The sequence below is a fragment of the Peromyscus californicus genome, unplaced genomic scaffold (assembly GCF_007827085.1).
Source record: "Peromyscus californicus insignis strain IS unplaced genomic scaffold, ASM782708v3 Scaffold_7__1_contigs__length_154581171, whole genome shotgun sequence".
Taxonomy (NCBI): domain Eukaryota; kingdom Metazoa; phylum Chordata; class Mammalia; order Rodentia; family Cricetidae; genus Peromyscus; species Peromyscus californicus.
Genome location: NW_026294595.1, coordinates 132,324,683 through 132,345,284, shown reverse-complemented (window position 1 = coordinate 132,345,284; position 20,602 = coordinate 132,324,683). Strand labels below are relative to the sequence as shown.

Sequence of the window (20,602 nt, the reverse complement as noted above, 5' to 3'; positions counted from 1 at the left end):
CAAGGTAGTATGTCACCACCAGAGCCCAGCTATCCTACCACAGCAAGCCCTGGAAATTCCAGCATAGCTGAAGCATAAGAAAAAGACCTTAAACTAATTATATGAAGATGATAGAGGTCCTAAAAGAGGAAATGAGTAAATCAAGAAATTCAGGAAAACACAAACAATTAGAGGAAATGAATAAATCCCTTAAAGAAAGCCAAGAAACAAACAACCAAACAGTTGAAGGAAACAAAACTGTTCAAGACCTGAAACTGGAAATAGAAACAATAAAGAAAACACAAACTGAGAGAATTCTGGAAATGAAAAATCTAGGTAAGTGAACAGGAACTACATAGGCAAGCTTCACCAACAAAATACAAGAGATGGAAGAGAGAATCTCAGACATTGAAGATACGAGAGAAGAAATGGATATATATTCTTGCTTTGTTCTGTATATATAGTGTTTTGTGTTCTATAAGCTTGTACCTTGATAGGCATCTTCTTTTTTTTGTAGTCAAAGAAAATGTTAAATCTAAAAAATTCCTGACATGAAACATCCAGAAAATCTGGGACACAACGAAAAGAGCAAACCTAAGAGTAACAGGAATAGAAGAAGGAGAAGAATCCCAGCTTAAAGGCCCAGAAAATATTTTCAACAAAATCATAGAAGAAAATTTTCCTAACCTAAAGAAGAAGATGCCAGGCTGGAGAGAAGGCTCAGAGGTTAAGAACACTGACTGCTCTTCCAGAAGCCCTGAGTTAAATTCCCAGCAACCACATGGTGGCTCACAACCATCTGTAATGAGATCTGGTGCCCTCTTCTGGCCTGCAGTCATTCATGCTGTATACATAATAAATAAATCTTAAGAAAAAAAAAAAAAGAAGATGCCTATCAAGGTACAAGCTGATAGAACACAAAGCACTATATATACAGAACAAAGCAAGAATATTAAAATCTGCAAGGGGAAAAAAAACTAAGTAACACATAAAGGCAGACCTATTAGAATTACATCTGACTTCTTAATGAAGACTATAAAAGCCATAAAGGCTTGGACTGTAGGATAAAAGAGCTAGCCAAAGAAACACACCTTGACCCTGAAACCAGTGCAAGTGAAAGAAACACACCTTGATCCTGAAACCAGGGCCAGTGAAAGAAACACACTTTGGCCCTGAAACCAGAGCCAAAGAAACATACCCTGACCCTGAAACCAGAGGTAGTGAAAGAAACACACCCTGTCCCTGAAACCAGAGCCAAAATGTTAAAAAGGGTCAGTGAAAGAAACACACTTTGGCCCTGAAAACAACCAAAGAAACACACTATGCCCCTGACAAACTCAGCACAAAACCCAACCAATCCCTGAGCAGGAAATCCAGTCAATCTCTGAGCTTGAAATCCAACCAATTCCCACCCTGAAAATCTTCACCCTGGAAAAACTCCAGCCCTAAGAAGCCCTATATAAGCCCTGTGCCTGTTCAGTTTGCTGCTGCCCTTTCCCACCCTGTCAGGGGCAGCCACTCTCCTGGATTCCTCCCTTCTAGTAAATCTCTTGAATGAGTTTTGGGTGAAGACCTTCATTCCCCACAGTGGAGCAGAGCAGAGAAGTAACAACTTTTGCTAGAGCAGGAGCAAACTGCTACATTTCTGCAGGTGTGGGGGTGGGGTACGGGGGTGTTTCTCCCTTAACAGAGTAAAGCAGAGAAGTAACAACGTTCATCAGAGCAGGGAAGCCGGGACATCTCTGCTGGGAAACTCCCTTAGCAGAGTGGAGCACAGCTGAACTGTAACCGCTCTCTCAGAGAGGAGCAGGATTGCTACATTCCTGTGGGGAAACCATCCCCCACCGGAATACAGCTCTAGATATAGTCTGGCTCCCGACAGTAAGGAGACAGTCAGGATACCTTTCCCTTCAGAGCTGTAACACTTACATGAATGGATGTGCTGCAGACTCTAAGTAGACCACGGATTACCAGCCTAGATTACCATACACAGCAAAACTTTCAACCACCATAAATGGAGAAAATAAGATATTCCACAATAAAGTCAAATTTAAACAATATCTATCTACAACTCCAGTCTTACAGACAGTGCTAGAAGGAAAACTCTAAACCAAGGAAATTAACTACACCCATGAAAACACAGGAAGTAATCTTACACCAGCAAAAGCAAAAGAAAGGAAACACATACACAATACACACCACCACCACCAACAACAACAACAACAACAAAAATAACAGGTCATTGGTCACTGATATCTCTCAATATCAGTGGTCTCAATTCCCCAATAAAAGGACATAAACTAACAGAATGGAAGCAAAAAACAGGATCTACCCTTCTGCTGAATACAAGAAACATACCTTAACATCAAGAATAGTTATTATCTCAAGTAAAGGGTTGGAAAAAGATATTCCAAGCAAATGGATGTAAGAAACAAGCTGGGGTAGCCACTTTAAGGGAAAGGACACTACATATGCATCAAAGAAAAATCCACCAAGATGACATTTTAATTCTTAACATCTATGATCCAAACACAAGGGCACCTATTTTTGTAAAAGAAACACTACTACGGCTTAAATCATTGACCCTCACACACTGATAGTGGGAGACTTCAATGCTCCATTCTCACCAATGGACAGGTCATCCAGACAAAAATTAAGTAGAGAAATGCTGGCGCTAACAGATGTTATAGGCCAAATAAACCTAACAGGTATTACAGAACATTCCATCCCCAAACAAAAGAATATACCTTCTTCTCAACACTTCATGGAACTTTCTCCAAAACTGACCACATACTTGGAACACAAAGCAAGTCTTAAGAAAATTGAAATAACGCCCCTGTATCTTATCAGACCATCATGGATTAAAGTTGGATATCAACAACAACAGAAACAACAGAAAGTCTACAAACTCATGGAACTGAACAACTCTCTACTGAATGAAAAATGGGTCAAGACAGAAATAAAGAAATTATAGACTTCCTAGAATTCAATGAAAATGAATACACAAAATACCCAAACTTATGGGACACAATGAAAGCAGTGCTAAGAGGAAAGTTCATGACACTAATTGCCTACATTAAAAAAGTTGGGGAGATCTCATACTAGCAACTTACCAGCACATCTGAAAGCTCTAGAACAAAAAGTAAGCACACTAAGAGGAGTAGACAGGAATAAATAATCAAATTGAGGGCTGAAATCAATAAAATAGAAACACAGAGAAAAATACAAAGAATCAGTTAAACAGTTGGTTCTTTGAGAAAATCAACAAGATAGACAAGCCCTTATCCAAACGAATTAAAAGATGGAGACAAAATATGTCAATTAATAAAATCAGAAACAAAAAAGGAGACATAACAACAGACACTGAGGAAAATCAAAGAACCATTAGGACATACTTTAAAAACATGTACTCCACAAAACAGGAAAATCTAAAAGAAATGCATAATTATCTTGATAGGTACCACTTACCAAATTTAAATCCAGACCAGATAAAGAATTTAAGTAGACCTATAACCCATAGAGAAATAGAAGAAGTCATTAAAGGTGCAGGGGAAAAAGGGCTGGCTAAAGAAACTCAGTGAGATCAGAGCCATCTCTGCCTCTGGCCAACTGACCTGTGAAACCAACCAATCATAGAGCAGAAAAGTAGCACCCTGGTCCTGGAGTCCAGAACCAGGAAAAGAAACACAGCCTGGGTCTGGGACCTGAGCCAGAGAAAGGAACACTTTATCCCCAAACCCAGAACCAAGGAAACATGCCCTGACTCTGAAACCAGTACCAAAGAAACACTCTTGGTCCCTAGAATCAGAGTCAGTGAAAGAAATATGCCCTGGCCTTAGAATTAGTGTCAAAAGGCCAAGAAAGGCCAGTGAAAGAAACAGTTTGGCTCTGAAATCAGGGCCATCTCTGCCCCTAGCCCACAAAACTGATCAATTCCTGGGCAGAAAAAAACTAGCCAATCCCTGGTTGACTCCTCCTCCAAGACATCCTATATTAACTGCCCTGCCTGGTCAGTTGTGGGCTATTCTCTCCACCCTGGTAGAGGCAGCTACTCTCCTGGATTCCTTCTTCCCAAATAAATCTCTCTCTCAAAAGAGTTTTGGGTGTGAAGATCTCCATTCATTGGCACAGAGAAGAATCTTGCTGAAACATCCTATAGTGGACAGAGCAAGAAGGAGCTGAACAGAAGATCCTTGCTGAGAAGTTCCATAGTGGACAGAACAAAGGAGAGCTGAAAAAATAACACTTTTCTCTGGAGCTGGAGGAGACTGCTACATTTCTGCAGGGGTTTCCCCTTTTGCAGAGTGAAGCCGAAGAAGCTACATCTTAGGCTGGAGAAATAGAGCTCTGCTGGGAAGCCCCCTTAAGTGGAGGCTGAGCAAAGCTCATCTGTAGTGGCTCTCCAGGAGAGGAGCAGGGCTACATCCTGTGGGGAGAACATCCTCCACCACACTAGGTATAGACTGACTCTCCTGAGCAGTCAGAATACCTTCCCCTCCCTGCTGAGCTGTCCTAGCAGCTCCAGGTCTGACTCTCCTGAGCATCAGAATTCCTTCCCTTCCAGGGCTGAGCTCTCTCTTTGCAGCTCCAGCCATCAGAGCTGTCCTAAGCAGCTCAAGGTGTTGCCTGACTCCCCAAGTAGTAGTATACCTTTCCCCAGAGTTGCAAAACTCACATTTTAGTGCAGAAACCCAGGACCAAACCCACAGAGTTGCAACAGAGTTACTTATAAAAAGTCTCCCAACCAAAAAAATCCCAGGGCCAGACGGTTTTAGCACAGAATTCTACCAAACTGTCAAAGAAAAGCTAATACCAATACTTGTCAAATTATTCCACAACAGAGAAACAGAAGGAACACTGTCCAACTCATTTTATGAAGCCACAGCTATCCTGATACCCAAAACACATAAAGACTCAAAGAAAGAGAATTACAGACTAATTTTCCTTATGAACAAAGATGCAAAAATACTCAATAAAAGACTCGCAAACTGAATCCAAGAACACATCAAAAAGATCATCCACCAAGATCAAGTATACTTCATCCAGAGATTCAGGGTTATATGAAAATCAGTCAGTGTAATCCACCATATAAATAATCTGAAAGAAAAAGCCACATGATCATCTTATTAGATGCAGAAAAGGCCTTTGACAAAATACAACACTTCTTCATGATAAAAGTTCTGGAGAGATTAGGGATACAAGGGACTTACCTAAACCAAATAAAGGCAGTTTACAGCAAGCCTATAGCCAGCATCAAATTAAATAGAAACTCAAAGCAATTCCACTAAAATCAGGAACAAGACAAGTTTGTCCACTCCATGTCTATTCAATATAGTACCTGAAATTTTAGCTAGAACAATAAGACTACTGAAGGAGATCAAGGGGATACAAATTAGAAAGGAAGAAGTCAAAGTATCATTATTTGCAGATGATAAGATAGTGACCCTAAAAATTCCACCAGGGTATTCCTACAGCTGATGAATACCTTCATTGAAGTGGCTGGATACAATATTAACTCACAAACAAACAAACAAACAAACAAAAAAACAGTAGCCTTCCTATATACAAATGACAAATGGACTGAGAAAGAAATCAGGGGAACAATACCCTTCACAATAGCCTCAAATAATGTAATATATCTTGGGGTAACTCTAATCAAATAAGTGAAAGACTTATATGGTTAAAAACTTCAATCTTTGAAGAAAAGAAATTGAAGAAGATATCAGAAGATGGAAAGATCTCCCATGCTCATGGATCAGTAGGATTTAACATAGTAAAAATAGCCATCCTACCAAAAGCAATCTGCAGATTCATTACAATCTCCATCAAAATTTCAACACAATTCTTTACAGACCTTGAAAGGACAATTCTCAATTTCATAAAACCCACAAACAAAAAAACCAAAACAAGGATAGGTAAAACAATCCTGAACAATAAAACAACTGTTGGGGGTATCATCATTCCTGACTTTAAGTTGTACTACAGTTGTACTTCAAGTTTTTAGTAATAAAAACCGCATGGTATTGGCATAAAAACTACATGGTATTGGATAAAAATAGACATGTTGATCAATGGAACTGAATAGAAGATCCAGACATAAATCCACACACCTATGGAACCTGGTTTTTTATAAAGACGACAGAAAGATACAATGGAAAAACTAAAGCATCATCAACAAAGCTGGTCAAACTATATGTCTGCAAGTAGAAAAATGCACATAGATCCAAGTGGATCAAAGACCTCAACATAAAACCAGACACACAGAACCTGATACAAGAGAAAGTAGGGAAATAGCCTTAAATGCACTGGCACAGGAGACTACTTCCTGACCAGAACACTGATAGCGCAGGCACTAAGATCAACAATTAATAAATGGGACCTCATGAAACTGAAAAGCTTCTCTATGGCAAAGGATGCCATCAATAGGACAAAGGGTTAGCCTACAGAATGGGAAAAGTTTTTTTTTTTTAACCAACTCCATATCCAATACAGGTTTAATATCCAAAATATATAAAGAACTGAAGAAACTAGATATCAAAAAACAAATAATCTAATTTAAAAATGGGGTAAAGATCTAAACAGAAATTCTCAATAGAGGAATCTCAAATGGCTAAGAAACTCTTAAATGTTCAACATCCTTAGCCATCAGGGAAAAACAAATAAAAACTACTTTGAGATCCCATCTTATACCAATTAGAATTGCTAAGATCAAAAACACAAATGACAGTTCATGCTGATGAGGATGTGAAGCAAGGGGAACACTCCTCCACTGCATATGGGAATGCATACTTGTACAGCCACTATGGAAATCAATATGGTGTTTTCTCAGAAAACTGGGAATTGACCCACCTCATGATCCATCTATACCACTCTTGGGCATGCACCCAAAGGACTCTCCGTCCTACCCCAAGGACACTTGGTCAACTATGCCCATTGTGGTTTTATTCATAATAGCCAGAAACTGGAAACAACCAGATGTTCCATAATCAAATAATGGATAAAGAAAATGTGGTACATTGACACAATGGAGTATTACTCAGCTGTTTAAAAAAATGACATCATGAAATCTGTAGGCAAATGGATGCCTACTAGACTAGTGAGGTAACTCAGACCCAGAAAGACAAATACGGTATGCATTCACTTATAAGTAGATATTAGCTGTTGAGTAAATGAAAATCAAGCAACAATCCATAGACCCAGAGAGGCTAAGTAACAAGGAGAGCTCTAGGGGGGGATGCATGGATCTCCCAAGAAGGGGAAATAGAATAGATTTCGCAGGTGGGCTGGGGACCAGTGGGGACAGGAGCAGGAGGGATCAGGTGTGTGTGTAGGGGGGTATGGGATGGAGGGAAAGAGTGCAGGGAGAAACAGCTGGAATTGGGGAGCACTTGGGGGACTTTGTGGAAACCTAGTGCAGTGATGGGAGTAGATGCAAAGACCCATAGCCAAACATTATTCGGAGAGAGAGTCTAAATTGGAGGTCTCCACTGCAGCAGAAGAGGAGGAAAGATTGTAGGAGCCAGAGGGCATGGAGGACAGACACCAAGAGAACATATGTTGGCCCACTGAATCAATTAAGCAAGGCTCATATGGGCTCACAGAGACTGAAGTGATAGGCATGGGCATGCATGGGTCTGTGCTAGGTTCTATGTGTAGGTTATAGCTGTTAGCTTGGTGTTTTTATGGAATTTCCAGTGGGAGTGGGTGTTTCTGAAGGGAAATGGAGGGGGAGTGGATTTGGGGGAGAGGGGAGGTGGGAGGAGTGGAGGGAGAGAAAACTGAGGTTGGGATGTATTGTATGAGAAAAGAATCTATTCTCAATTAAAAAAACACATACATAATAGAAAAAACTTATTTTTTCTATTAAAATCTATTTTAAAAGATAACTGATCATTTAAACAACAATAAAACACTCTTCAGTGGAATTTCCACCATATTCTGACATCAAATGTTACTGCAGCAGCAAGAAGGCCAGAGAGAGAAATATTCCTGTGGGAGTCACAACATAGTTGGGAGGGGTACTCCTGGGGTTACACACTACTGTAGGACACTGTCTTGTTGGATTTAGAGTTTCATCCCCACACCCTCATTTAACCTTAACTGCCTCTTTTAGGCTCTGTCTCCAAGTCCAGTCACCTAGAGGTGCCAGGGCTTCAGCACACAAATTTGGTGGGCGAAGGAGGCAAGGCAACAGACAGCACATAACTTATTTCAGAACAGATGGTGAAAGACACTTGATACTAACACTAATTAAGGGGATGCTGTGGTGGTTTTAGTATTAGGAATCAAATTTCAGATCGAAGAGCAATCCTAGGGATGAAGAAAGTAATTTCTCTTTAAAAAAAAAAGGGCCAGTTACTCAAAAGAACATGTGATCTGAAATGGTTTTAACTTTTTTGGTTTCTCTGTGTAGTCCTGGTTGTCCTGGAACTCACTCTATAGACTAGGCTGGCCTCAGAATCCAAATTCAGAGATTCATCCACCTCTGCCTTGCCAGTGCTGGGATTAAAGGTGTGCGCCACCACACCTGATGGAATCTGAACTATTTAAACATCTAAAATAACTTCAGAATGCACACAGTGAAAGCTCACAGGAGGAAAGGACAAAGGCCAACATCCATGAGAGCAGTCCCGGCTTCACTAACACCCTGAGTAACCGACCAAACCAAAACATGAGCTGTAAGCAACAGGACACCAACTCTACCTACCCACACAGCCAAGCATCCTGCCCCGGCAGCAGAGGGCTCTTCAGACACACAAGGAGGACTTGGGAGCAGGACTAATCTGGGCCCTCAACAAATCAAGAAGGGTTCAGATCACACACAGTGTTTTCTCAGACCACAGTGCAGTTGACGCAGAGGAGAGTAAGGGTACGTAGCTGGAAAAGCACTGACTATCTGAGAACTTAACAAGACACTTCTAAGTACTTCATGAAAAATGAAATCAAAATGGCATCTTGAATGAAATACAAATGAAAACACATTTCAGCACGAGTGAGTACGGCTGCCCTGATGCTGCAGTTGGAGGGGATTTACGACAGTACACATATTAGAAAATAACAGAGCCCTCAAAGGAATAATCTCAAATTTCTACCTTGAAAAGTCAGGAAAAGAGCAAATTAGCCCTCCAGAAGTTACAAAAGCAAAGAAGAACCAGGACCAGAGCAGAAACCTCCAGAACAAAAACCACAAAAGGGGTAGAGGAAAATGGTTAAACAAATACTGGTTCTTTGAGATCAATAAAATGGATAACCCCTAGGCACGCTGATCAGAAGAAAAACCAAAACAGAAAATCAACCCCACAAATTACTAAGCTGAGGAACAAGCAAGTCTATCACTACAGTCTACAGACTTAAAGGAAGGGTGAGGGAAGACTCACATGCAGGTACATTTGTCAACAGAAAAAAGTGAGACACAAAGCAGTCGATTTACTCAGAGAGAAATGGGTCACTGGAACAAATAAATCACCACCAAGATTAAAATGTTTTCAAAAGACTACTGTGGCAATGAAAAGCAAAGGGCAGAACACAATGCCTGTAACATACACCTGCCAGGAGACCATATTGGTGATGTATGAAGGACTTCTATAGCTGTCATAATTGTTACAACCTCCTATCACCAAAAGGGCAAAGGATTTGAAGAGAACCAACCAACAGAGACATGTGGAGGTCAAAGTGTGCACTCAGACTCCCAACATGCACCGCTCCTCATAAAGAAATGCAAACTCCAATTGTATGAGACCCCCTCCCCAATGTTTACACAGTAGCACAGCTCCACTGAGCGCTGACCAAGTGCCAATGAGAAACCAAGACTCCTGGAGCTCACATGCTGCCATGGGATTCAAAATGGCATCATTTTGAAAGCAGTCTGGCAGCACCTTAAAAAAGTACACACCAATCACATGACTGAACCACTCAACTCCCCAGTATTGACCCAAGAACAATGAGAAATATGTGTGCCTGAAGCCTTGCACACGAAATGTTCATTTTAGCTTTATTCCTAAGGGCTGAAAACTAGATACAAATGTACATCAACAAGTGAATCAACAAACTGGTTTACTCACGTGATAAAATACTACATGGTGGTGAAAAAGGAATAAACTACTGATACATAGCAAGGATAAATCTCAAAAGAAATTATATTAGGTGAAATTGGTCATATGCCCCACCAATCCCCACCAAAAGCACATACTGCATTACTCCATTTAAACTGAATTCCATAAAATGAAATCTAATATATAATGGCTAGAAAGCAAATCGATCGTTACCTAGAAACCATACGTCAGAGAGGAGGATTTATGGAGTGAAAGGGTACAAGGAAACACGTGGTGTGATGAAGACAATTGTCATTACGCAGGTGGCGAGGGTGTGAAGGGTGGGTCTACACACAGCAATACTCATCAAATAGACACTTCAAATATGCGCAATTTACCTTCGACTGAGGAAGAGCTATCAAGTCAGACAGAAAGGCTCAGATAGGTCTGCCACCACTTCCTGTCAGCTAATCTGCTTCTACCATAGCACTCTCTGTTTATGAAGTGGTACCGTCCAGCCTGCAGGGCTGGGGGATAGATTGCTTTGTGCCTGTGAAGCATTTGTCTGGTTCCCAGAGAACAGGTGCAAACTATCGGGATCCATCTAAGACAGAACAGTGATATTTGGCTTGCGGGAAAAAGACAAACAGGTCCACTGTGTGGATGCATAGCTCCGAACACAGACCATCTTCAGCCCCGCAGCAGCACAGCTGCCCCCCAGGCCTGCGAGTGCTTTCCTCTGCCTGACCCTGAGAGACAGGAGGCTAGAGAAGACTCTAGCTCCTGAAACACGGTGAAGGACGAGAATGAAAGAAAGTGCACGTTCTTTAAGACAAAACAACAGAAGAGCAGGGACGAGAGTAGGGAGCAAACACCCAGGGCCCAGGCTGCCCTCTCTGCCCATCTACCTGGCCACAGCCCTGTTCAATGGGCCCACTGAGCTCCACTCTGCAGACAATGGCATCACCCTCTCTGTCACATTCTTGAGTCAGGAAAACCTTACTGAAATCTCTCAGAGCAGAGAGCAACCAAACAAGATGGTGATTCCTGGATGGATGTGACTGTGTCCTTCTGGTCCTCTTTTTACCTTTACGGTTAGTAACCGAGATGGGCTCACCGTGTTTCTGCTACACAACCCAGGCTGCACTGAACACATCTCTGGGGAGCACGGTGGTCTCCTCTCTTTCTAACTGGAACAGGGTTTACAACAGAAGTAATAAGCCTCATGTCAACATTTTCAAGGAAACTGACACTGTAATTCTTCCTGTCCCACTGGCTCTGCAGTTCTTAAAGAGCACCGAACTGTTCACACACAAGGACACACTGGAGAAGAGTGCCTGCTGGTGGTGCCAGAAGACGGTTTGGAGCGCAGGCTAAAATTAACCCAGATCTATTGGATTCTTCTATTTGTAGCTAGCATCTCATCAGAAGAGCCATCTGTGGGGACGAAGTGAGTGGCAGACCCAGCTCATTCAGGGCATCTGGGGCAGTGACAGCACCGCCTTCCTTTTCTGTCCCACTCCAAACTGTCTGTAAGTCTGCAAACCTGCCCTCTGATCAGTCACATCCTTAAACAGCACAATAAACTGAACTCCTCTCAAGTTTAGCTCCTCTCTCCCTGGCTTTTTAAAAAGTATTTTGAGGCCGGGCGGTGGTGGCGCACGCCTTTAATCCCAGCACTTGGGAGGCAGAGCCAGGCGGATCTCTGTGAGTTCGAGGCCAGCCTGGTCTCCAAAGCGAGTACCAGGAAAGGCGCAAAGCTACACAGAGAAACCCTGTCTCGAAAAACCAAAAAAAAAAAAAAAAAAAAAGTATTTTGAGACAGGGTTTCTCTGCGTAGCCCTGGCTATCCCAGAACTCGCTCTATAAACCAAGCTGGCCTCAAACTCAGGGTCTCTGCCTCTCAAGCGCTGGTTAAAGGCATTCGCCACCACACCCAGCTTTGAATTTTTTCACTCAACCATCTCTGTAAAATTATCAGCTGGCTCATGTTCCTACCACAATTCTTCTCCTGTTCACCAAAGGCCACCCCACACCCTCTCTGCTCACCAAAGGCCACCCCACACCCTCTCTGCTCACCAAAGGCCACCCCATACCCTCTCTGCTCACCAAAGGCCACCCCACACCCTCTCTGCTCACCAAAGGCTATCCTACATCCTCTGCCATTGTTCTCAATTCTGGACCAAGACGGAGGCCAGGCATGGCACACCTGTGTATCAGAGCCACTTCTCTCTCCCTGTCAATGTCATGCTGGGCACTGCCCAGGGCCTCTGTACCCTTTGCCCACCCCATTCTGTGCTCAGCTATCAGCGATGGCACCACATGGGAAATGCGGTTTTTCTTTCTTTCACTGTGGCTCCTATAGGATAGGATGGCTGCTTGCTGCTTCTATCACACGAGACTCACTCTCAATATGACCACAATTGTTTCTTCTTTTCCAAAACGTCTTCATTTGTTCTTTGGCAGTAAGAGAAGCACAAAACACACAAAATACCCCCCCCCACACACACACACATACACATTGATTCCGTCAAGTACTGTGAAACCCAGACAGCATACGAATGAGCAAAAGGCACCAGACCACTCACCTGGGTGGTGGGGGGAAGAAGACAAAGGCCCGAGAGGTGAAAACTGGGTGGAGCGAGAGCTCAGTCCCATCAACATCTGCTGAAGGCTGCCTTGAACCTGGAGCAGAAAGGAGGCAGGAAATGCCATCCAAACCACAGCCCAGGAGGACTCGGGAGATGAGGGAGGACAGCTGAGAGTTCAAGGCCCAAAGAGGACAAAGCCAGAACCTGTGCCGGCTTTATGGGCACAGGCGGAGCCTGGAGCTGCCTCGCATCTTGGTCTTCCTGAACCTCGAGGATCAGTATCACAAATACCCACAGGCCGTTTTGTGCTCTTCATCTTCTACAAAGGTGGCAGGGAAATCCTGGGCTAACCACTTCAGGTAAGAGGTGGAGTATTCACTCCAGGGTCTTTTTTTTTTTTTTTTTTTGGTTTTTCGAGACAGGGTTTCTCTGTGTAGCTTTGCGCCTTTTCCTGGAACTCACTTGGTAGCCCAGGCTGGCCTCGAACTCACAGAGATCCGCCTGGCTCTGCCTCCCGAGTACTGGGATTAAAGGCATGCGCCACCACCGCCCGGCTCACTCCAGGGTCTTTAAACAAGTTTCTCTCCTCTCTGCGGCCTCTCTGCAGGGATTTGTTAGGAATTCTGCATCAGTGGTTCTAAACAGTAAGAACATTTTCAGATTTTCTGGCTCACGCAGAGAAGATGGACTGAAAGCCAATGTACATCTGCTGTACACGAGAAGATTGGGTCCCTGCTCTCAGAAGCTCACAATCCAAGCTGGGTGTGATGGTGCAAAGCCTTAAATCCCAGAACTAGGGAGGCAGAGGCAGGCAGATCTCTGTGAGTCCAGACTTGCCAGGACTACACAGTTTTTTTTAAAAAAGCCTATAGTCTAGCTGGGGACTCAGATAAACATGCTGGCCATCCAGTAGTGTCTGGCACAGCAAACAAAGGGTTCCACATCCAGTAGTTAAGAGGGCGGAAGATCAGGCTGGAGAAGTGACATGGGCAGAAGGCTGCCATCGTGAGGGTCAATCACACACACCAAGGGTGCTATCAGAAGACACAAGGGTCTGGGTTAGAGCAGGAGGGTGTGAGTGAGTGTGTGTGTGTGTGTGTGTGTGTTCATGTGTGTGCATATGAGCACATGTGCCTGCTCATATGCATAAATAACTACCTTACTGGTGCTCCTTGCTTATCTATAATCAGAAATTTAAAATCTTTCCTAAGTATATATGGGAAAACTGCTCCTCTTAATAGTCACTGTACTGGGTATAGTAATTACTCAGTGTCTGCCTTTCTCACTAATCTCTCAATCTCTCTCTCTCTCTCTCTCTCTCCCCCCGAGACAAGGTTTCTCTGTGTAGCCCTGGCTGTCCAGGAACTCACTCTGTAGACCAGGCTGGCCTCAAACTCACAGAGATCCACCTGCCTCTGTCTCCAGAGTGCTGGGATTAAAGGTGCACACTGCCACCACCATCCAGATGCCTCTAACTTTCTTTCTTTTTTTTTTTTTTTTTTTTTTCCGAGACAGGGTTTCTTGTAGCTTTGCGCCTTTCCTGGAACTCACTTGGTAGCCCAGGCTGGCCTTGAACTCACAGAGATCCGCCTGGCTCTGCCTCCCAAGTGCTGGGATTAAAGGCGTGCGCCACCACCGCCCGGTGCTTCTAACTTTCTTAAGGGCAGGAATCTTGCCTTGTTTGCCATATAGGCCTAGCACTTAACATACAATTAACATAGTACCTCATCAATGTGTTAGTAGGTCTGAGTGGCCCAACTTTATAAAATAGGTTCCCTCAAAATCCTTGAAAATTTAGCACTATTTCCCTTACTTTTCATAAAAATAAGTAACTAAGGTCAGAGGCAGGAAATTTAAAGCAACTCAGCAAATATCCAGAGCTTGTAGATGAGAGGCCCGTGTTCCAAGTCCATAATCACCTCAACTCCAAAGCCCATCCTCCCACCCGACCCCATGGACTGCCTTCTGTGCAAGCTGGCCTCTCCAGGAGTCCAGAGACTGATGGAATCAAGTGAAAATTCATATTCGGGAGCAACAGACCCCCAGAAAGCTTCCCGCCCTTCTAGTGTTCCGGCAACCTAGTTTTGAATGGGCTTTCTCTAGACAGAGGACAACTTAAATATAATAGGGAAAATTTTCCTTCCCAGACAAACTTTCCATTTGGAAGTCTGAAGGAGAAAAACAATGAGAAATAAAGAGCATGGACAAGAGACAAAAGGAAATGCTGAGTCTGTGAATACCGCTAATTAATTCAAAAGATGGAGTCACAGCAACTTCAGCACTGAAAACTGAGAGGTAGATCCAAGAGGTACAGGCTCTGGCTCCAGTCCTTTGGAGCTCTTTAATTAGCCTCCCAGAACCTCAGCATTCCTGTTTGAATAATCCCTGTTTCTGGTTATTTATTCAGCTCCCCACTGCTACACATTACGGAGCCATATGCCGCAGGAATTCATCACTTCATGTCGGCACTCAACCATCCACAGACACTGGCAGTTCAGGGCTGTAAGAAGCTTGGGAAGTCCCTGTAGAGTGTAGCTTTAACGTTAGAACACCCAGAAAGTCAATGCTTTGAGTGCTGTTGCTTGAGAGACGGGGGTCACGTCAAGAGAGGACAGGCAATTCGAAGGGTCAGAGACAAACAATCTTAAGAAAGGAAGGCCAGAATCAGCTCAACAGTACAGGCCGCTGAACAGCTTTCCATAATTCTCTCTGCACTTTAAAAAACAATTTGCTTTTAAAAGCAATTTCTCAAAAGATTTTCAATCAATCCAAGGTCTAGGATACACTGGATGACACATATACCTCAGCCCTCCACAAACCTTTCAAAGAAAAGGAATTTTAGAGATATGGACATTGATAATCCCCAAATCATTTAAAACACAAAACTGGTCATTGTGGAGTTTGTCATGATAACGAAACATTGGAAATGGCTGCAATGTCAACAACAGAAGAATGCTATGTAGGATGTCCCCTGTGTCCCTCAAGTAATCAATGCATTCTCATGAAGAAAAAAAGAAACAATATGGAACATTAGAATGTGACAGGACTAAAATGTTTAAACAAAACAACAACAAACCTAGAAGACAGTGTCCACCCAAAGACAGGCTATGCTCGGGTCACAGAGCGGGCATCTTAGCTTCTGGAAGGAGGAGCCTCCCTGAGACTTAACAAGCACAGTGCCTAATAACATTCTAATAGGAAACAGACTGGATGTCTGCAGTTTCAATTACACTTAATAAATGCATGCCAAATTAGTAAGACATTTTCATGGACATAGCTTTGCTCAGAGTTGTCACTGCACGTGACTAGAGGTTTCAAGATGGCAGACCCTGGCTCAGTTCTATGAATTCCATAAAGATTAGAACACCATCCAGTGCCTCTCAATTTCAAAAGCTGTCCCTTAGAGGTCCTCCACTCTGGTCACCTCCTCAGAAACTCTATTTTCCTTCCCAGGGTCAAGTATTTCCCTCACCACATTTCTCAATAACAATCATCAAAACAAAGCATTTGTTTCCAACTTTCAGACTCCATGGAGGAATTGAGACACTGGAGCAGTGTCATCTTTAGAGACTAGAACAAAAATAAAAAGACACATTAAAGAAAGCACTAAACCCAAAGTTCTAACCATCCTTACATTTTCATATTCCCTATGCTTAGGCTCACAGCATGCAGAATTTATTACTGAATGAATACAAATAAATACTTGGCTGTCAACAGCAGAAATATAGATAGAGAGGTCTATGGAGGCTACAGAGAAAACTGAGTTAAGTTTTGCATATCAGATATTTACATTATGATTCCTACAGTAGCAAAATTATAGCTATGAAGTAGCATGGTTGGGGTCACCACAACATGAGGAACTGTATTAAAGGGCGGCAGCATTAGGAAGATTGAGAACCACTGGTTTAGAAGGTAATACTTAGATTTTCCCAAAACCAACAGAACAAAAGAACAAAGACATGGCCCTTCAAGGTAGTGGCCACACTACCACCAATACATTACAAACAATATACACCCTTGTTCACCAATCCTCATTTCAGAAAAGATCAGACACATTAGAACACATCCCCAAATAAACATTGCTCTGGATTAATGGGAAACTCAAGTGACTAACGGACCACAGCTACACATCCTAAATCCAGACTAGCAGTGAGGGGCAAAGAGAGAGGCACCAGTGAGGAGGGGGGCAAGCTGACAGGCAGCCCCAGAAGCATACCTGAGCATGAGGTTCATGAGCTGAAGGCCCTCGCCCTTCAGGAAACGCTCACGATTGGAGCTGAGCATTAGGCAGGAGCAGAGGGCGTCAAACAGGTTCTCCATCATCTCCTGCTCCTCCGCTGTGCTGGGGTTGTGTCTTTTAAACACCTGCCAAACAACAAGAGTAGAAAGGAGCCATCAAGGAATGCTGTTTCAACATTAGCCACCGTCCTACAATTTCCAAAGCCTGACTGTCATGAATACCCCACCAAGGAAACAGAACTCTCCAAGGAAGCTCTTGCCAGGTTCCAGTTTAAAGAAACAGTTTTCTGACCTGTGGGCACTAAACACATACATACCAGTTCATATAAACACACTAAACACTTAGCCAAGCACTGGGTCCATGAGTGACTGACAGCTTCAAGGGGGCAGATCAACTAAACAAAACAGCACCCCTCAACCCTCTTCCACTGCGAACTATGACAGAAACAGACAAGTCCATAAGGGACAGACACAGTGAAACAGAAAGGGGACACCTCTGAAACCACAGTTCAGGTCCAAAACCAACTCTGGCAGAGACCCCTACACCCTTGCTCCTGCAGTTCAACCCCACCAGCTCTCTTCTCCTTCTAATGTGCCAAAACCCAGAGGAGCCAATCCTATCGCATGTGAAGAGGTGCTGCTTCTCAACGGGACTGCTGAACCCCCCCATTCAGTAGTAGGGGCTCAAAGTCTCAGGAAGGGATCTGTGCGGTTCTGCATACTAGAGCTGAGCAAAGGCTGGGAGAGCGCCTCTGAGCCCTGTAGGCAGCCCCACAGGATCAGTGATTGCATCTCATGGGGACGGGAAACAGCTTCACACCACAAAGCCCCATTTTTGGGGTAGAGGCCGAGTCACTTTAGGCTGGCACCACAGGGAAGCTGTGTGCAAACTGCCATCCCAGACACTCAACACTCTCCAGCCTGTATCCAAATGATCTATTTCCAGTGCTGTTTTGGAATAACACCGATGAGGTTTGTTAGAAGAAATCTTGGCGGCATTTCCACAACGGCAGCAGGCTGGCGTTTCAACTGGACTTACATTTCTTCCATCAAGCAAATGGCAGTTTCTAATTTCTCACTCCTGCCTGCAGTACCACAACCGTCCCTACTGTCCCCATGACCTTAAGCCCGCTGTGCCGGAAGTGGCTCTCCCTGAGCTCATCTGGAGCCTGAATGAGCAGACTCCTTTAGGGGTGGACCAACAGGAAGGAACGGAACAACGTCGGGGTCAGGCGAATGAGCGTAGCTGGCTCTTTCTGGCCTAAGGACACAGAGGAAAGCTCGCTGCCTCTGGGCTGACAGTCAGGAAAGGACTCACCAGGTTCACAGTGACACTTAGTCAGAAAGAACCAGTGACTAAGAAAAGGAGGCAAACAGTGTGCCACCAGGGTGACCTCCAGCCTGCTTTGGTGCACCCCGTGGCTGTTCCTTCTCATGTTTTCCAGCTCCACCCACTTACGGCAGGCCATGGACCTTCATGGCTCACAGGAAGCAGAAAGATTACTCACGGATAACTGCTGAAGAAGCACATCGATCCCATCCAGCTCCCCCAGCAACTCCCTGTTTTCTAAAAGGAGGAAAATAGAGGAAAAAAACAAAATGAAGCCAACTGTCAGATTTTACAGCCGTCTACCACTGATCCATCAGCAAACAAAATCAATACAGCTCGACAGCGCACAAAAGCTGCAGAGAGTGAGCGGAGGATCCCGGCGATGCCAAAGGCAAGTTCACCGGCTATGAGGATCTGAGTGTGGCTCCCAGCCTGGCCCTGTCTCTACAGGCGGGAGCTCACCATCATTGTCCTGGAGCAGGATGGCCAGCACTTCACTGCAGTACAGCTTGTTGGCATCGAAGGGCATCTTGGCCTGTAGGAAACAGATATAAGAAAGCCATTAAGGCATCTCGATCCCTTTCTGGGCAAACTGTCCACCCACAGAGACGAGGAAGTTAAAGGAAAGGCAGGTTAAGGGAGAACATCACTTAGTTCAGAGACTAGACGCAGGTATTCCACAGTAAGTGGAGGACGGTCACGGTAGCCCTACCCAGTGTGTTGAATGCACCCTCCTCCACGGAGCCTACCTTGTGCCCACATTTTAAGTCCAAATACTGTGTGTGCCCAAGGCAAATAAGAGAAAGTTTTGAACTTATAAGATTAAAACACATGAAACTCCAAATTACAAGTTACAACCACAAAATGAGGTTGTAAATTAGCTGATGCATAATCAGAGAAGTTGAAAAGAAAGCAAGCTCTTGTTCAGATTAGCTAAAAATATTTATAACCAAGTAGCTCCTTTTGGAATTTTTTTCAATGTTTAATATTTAATTTAAAACCATAAACCTATCTGCTTGTAGGCCATAATCTGCCTACTATTTAAAAAGGAAACCACATTAAATATGCAAAAATGTGTTAATATTTTAATACCTAAATTACTACCCACAATTCTTCCCCTGCTGTGTGCTCTGCAGCTTGAAGACTCAGAGGGGACACGTCCACTGCAGAGACCATCGTTCATGGCTGTCCAGTTACTTCAACTGCAAGACTTCAACATGGCACCATCTATGGCACCCGTGGATAGTGGTGCAAGCAAGCCTCACTGGCGTTTTTATCTGTGGGAGCCAGTTCCTTGAGATGCAGGCACACAGAGAATGACTTTAATCAGCACAATCCCTGCTTTGTATTCAAGGTTTTGAAATGACAAATAATTTCTGTAGCTGCGGAGGACAGGGCAAGTGTCCACACTGAAGCTAGGCCTTCTATCCTCACCTCAAGCCATTCCCAGATCTGTTTGGACACTGATTTTGTACTTAAGGAGGAAGAACGGTGGGTCTGACCACGCAACAGCCAGCGCCGCTTCCGTTTTCTGTGCACGTCCTCCTCATAAGCCAAAGTGCACCCCACAGGGTTTCGGGAGGATGGCCACCTCTGACCCATCTCGGGTTAAAAGATCTGTAAGGGCAAGGTCGTACACATGCTGGCTGCACTGGATGGTCCCCGGCAAGCTGGAGGCCTTATTTCAGGAAATCTGTCTAACAGCCAGAGCTTAAGGACAGTCAGTCCACGGTATCACTCACCTGAAGAAAGATGCTTTTATAAACTCAAAACATGGGGTAGAGAGCAGTGGGCGTCTCTGTCAGAATCAAGGCTTCTTTAAAAAAATAAAATCACTTATTCAAATGACTTAAGCTTCCAGTGTTGCGATTAGGTTTTAAATAATTTTAGTCACATCAACTTACATGCAGCTTTTCAAAAGCCAAGGTATTTTGAAACAGGACACTCTTAAATGAAGGGAGGGCCGGTGACACCAGGCCACCATATCAATGGTCTTTCTGGGTTCCATGCCTCTTGTCCTTTAGTGGATTTCATAAACTTCTGCCTCAAAGTTAGGAGGGGGCCTTTCTCTCCTTCCAATAACAATTAGTGGGCACTTGCTATATGTGAGATAGATGAAGCATCACAGCCAACAGGTGAATTAAAGCTGAACCCTGTCACACTACAGAACTTGCCACGACCTATGTGTCCCAAGGTCTGGTGTTTCCAGATTGACTGAAGTAACTGGGGTGGTGGACTGAATTCCCCACGGGCTATGTTGAGATTTTCAGGGAAAAGCTGGTGACACCTGACAGCTGTGGAACGCGGCACACTCCAGCTCAAGGTCCCTTTCTTCTAAGACATCACACCTTTGTGAAGCGGGGTTTGGTAGCTGCTACATGAAAATCAGTGAGGAGTAGATGAGGAGGGACACTCCATTAGTAGTGACTGGA

General features: G+C 43.9%; 1 protein-coding gene across 4 annotated transcripts in view; it reads right to left on the bottom strand.

The window, feature by feature from the left end:
- The window catches only part of Ctnnbl1 (catenin beta like 1), a 178,160-nt gene that overhangs the window by 74,846 nt on the left and 82,712 nt on the right, over positions 1-20,602 (bottom strand). For all 4 annotated transcript variants that reach the window (XM_052726476.1, XM_052726475.1, XM_052726474.1 and 1 more), the window contains exons 8-10: positions 18,633-18,705; positions 18,349-18,407; positions 16,818-16,966 (exon numbers count right to left, since the gene is read on the bottom strand). In XM_052726476.1, the coding sequence (XP_052582436.1) occupies positions 16,818-16,966; positions 18,349-18,407; positions 18,633-18,705 (281 nt within the window). The remainder of the gene's footprint in view (positions 1-16,817; positions 16,967-18,348; positions 18,408-18,632; positions 18,706-20,602) is intronic.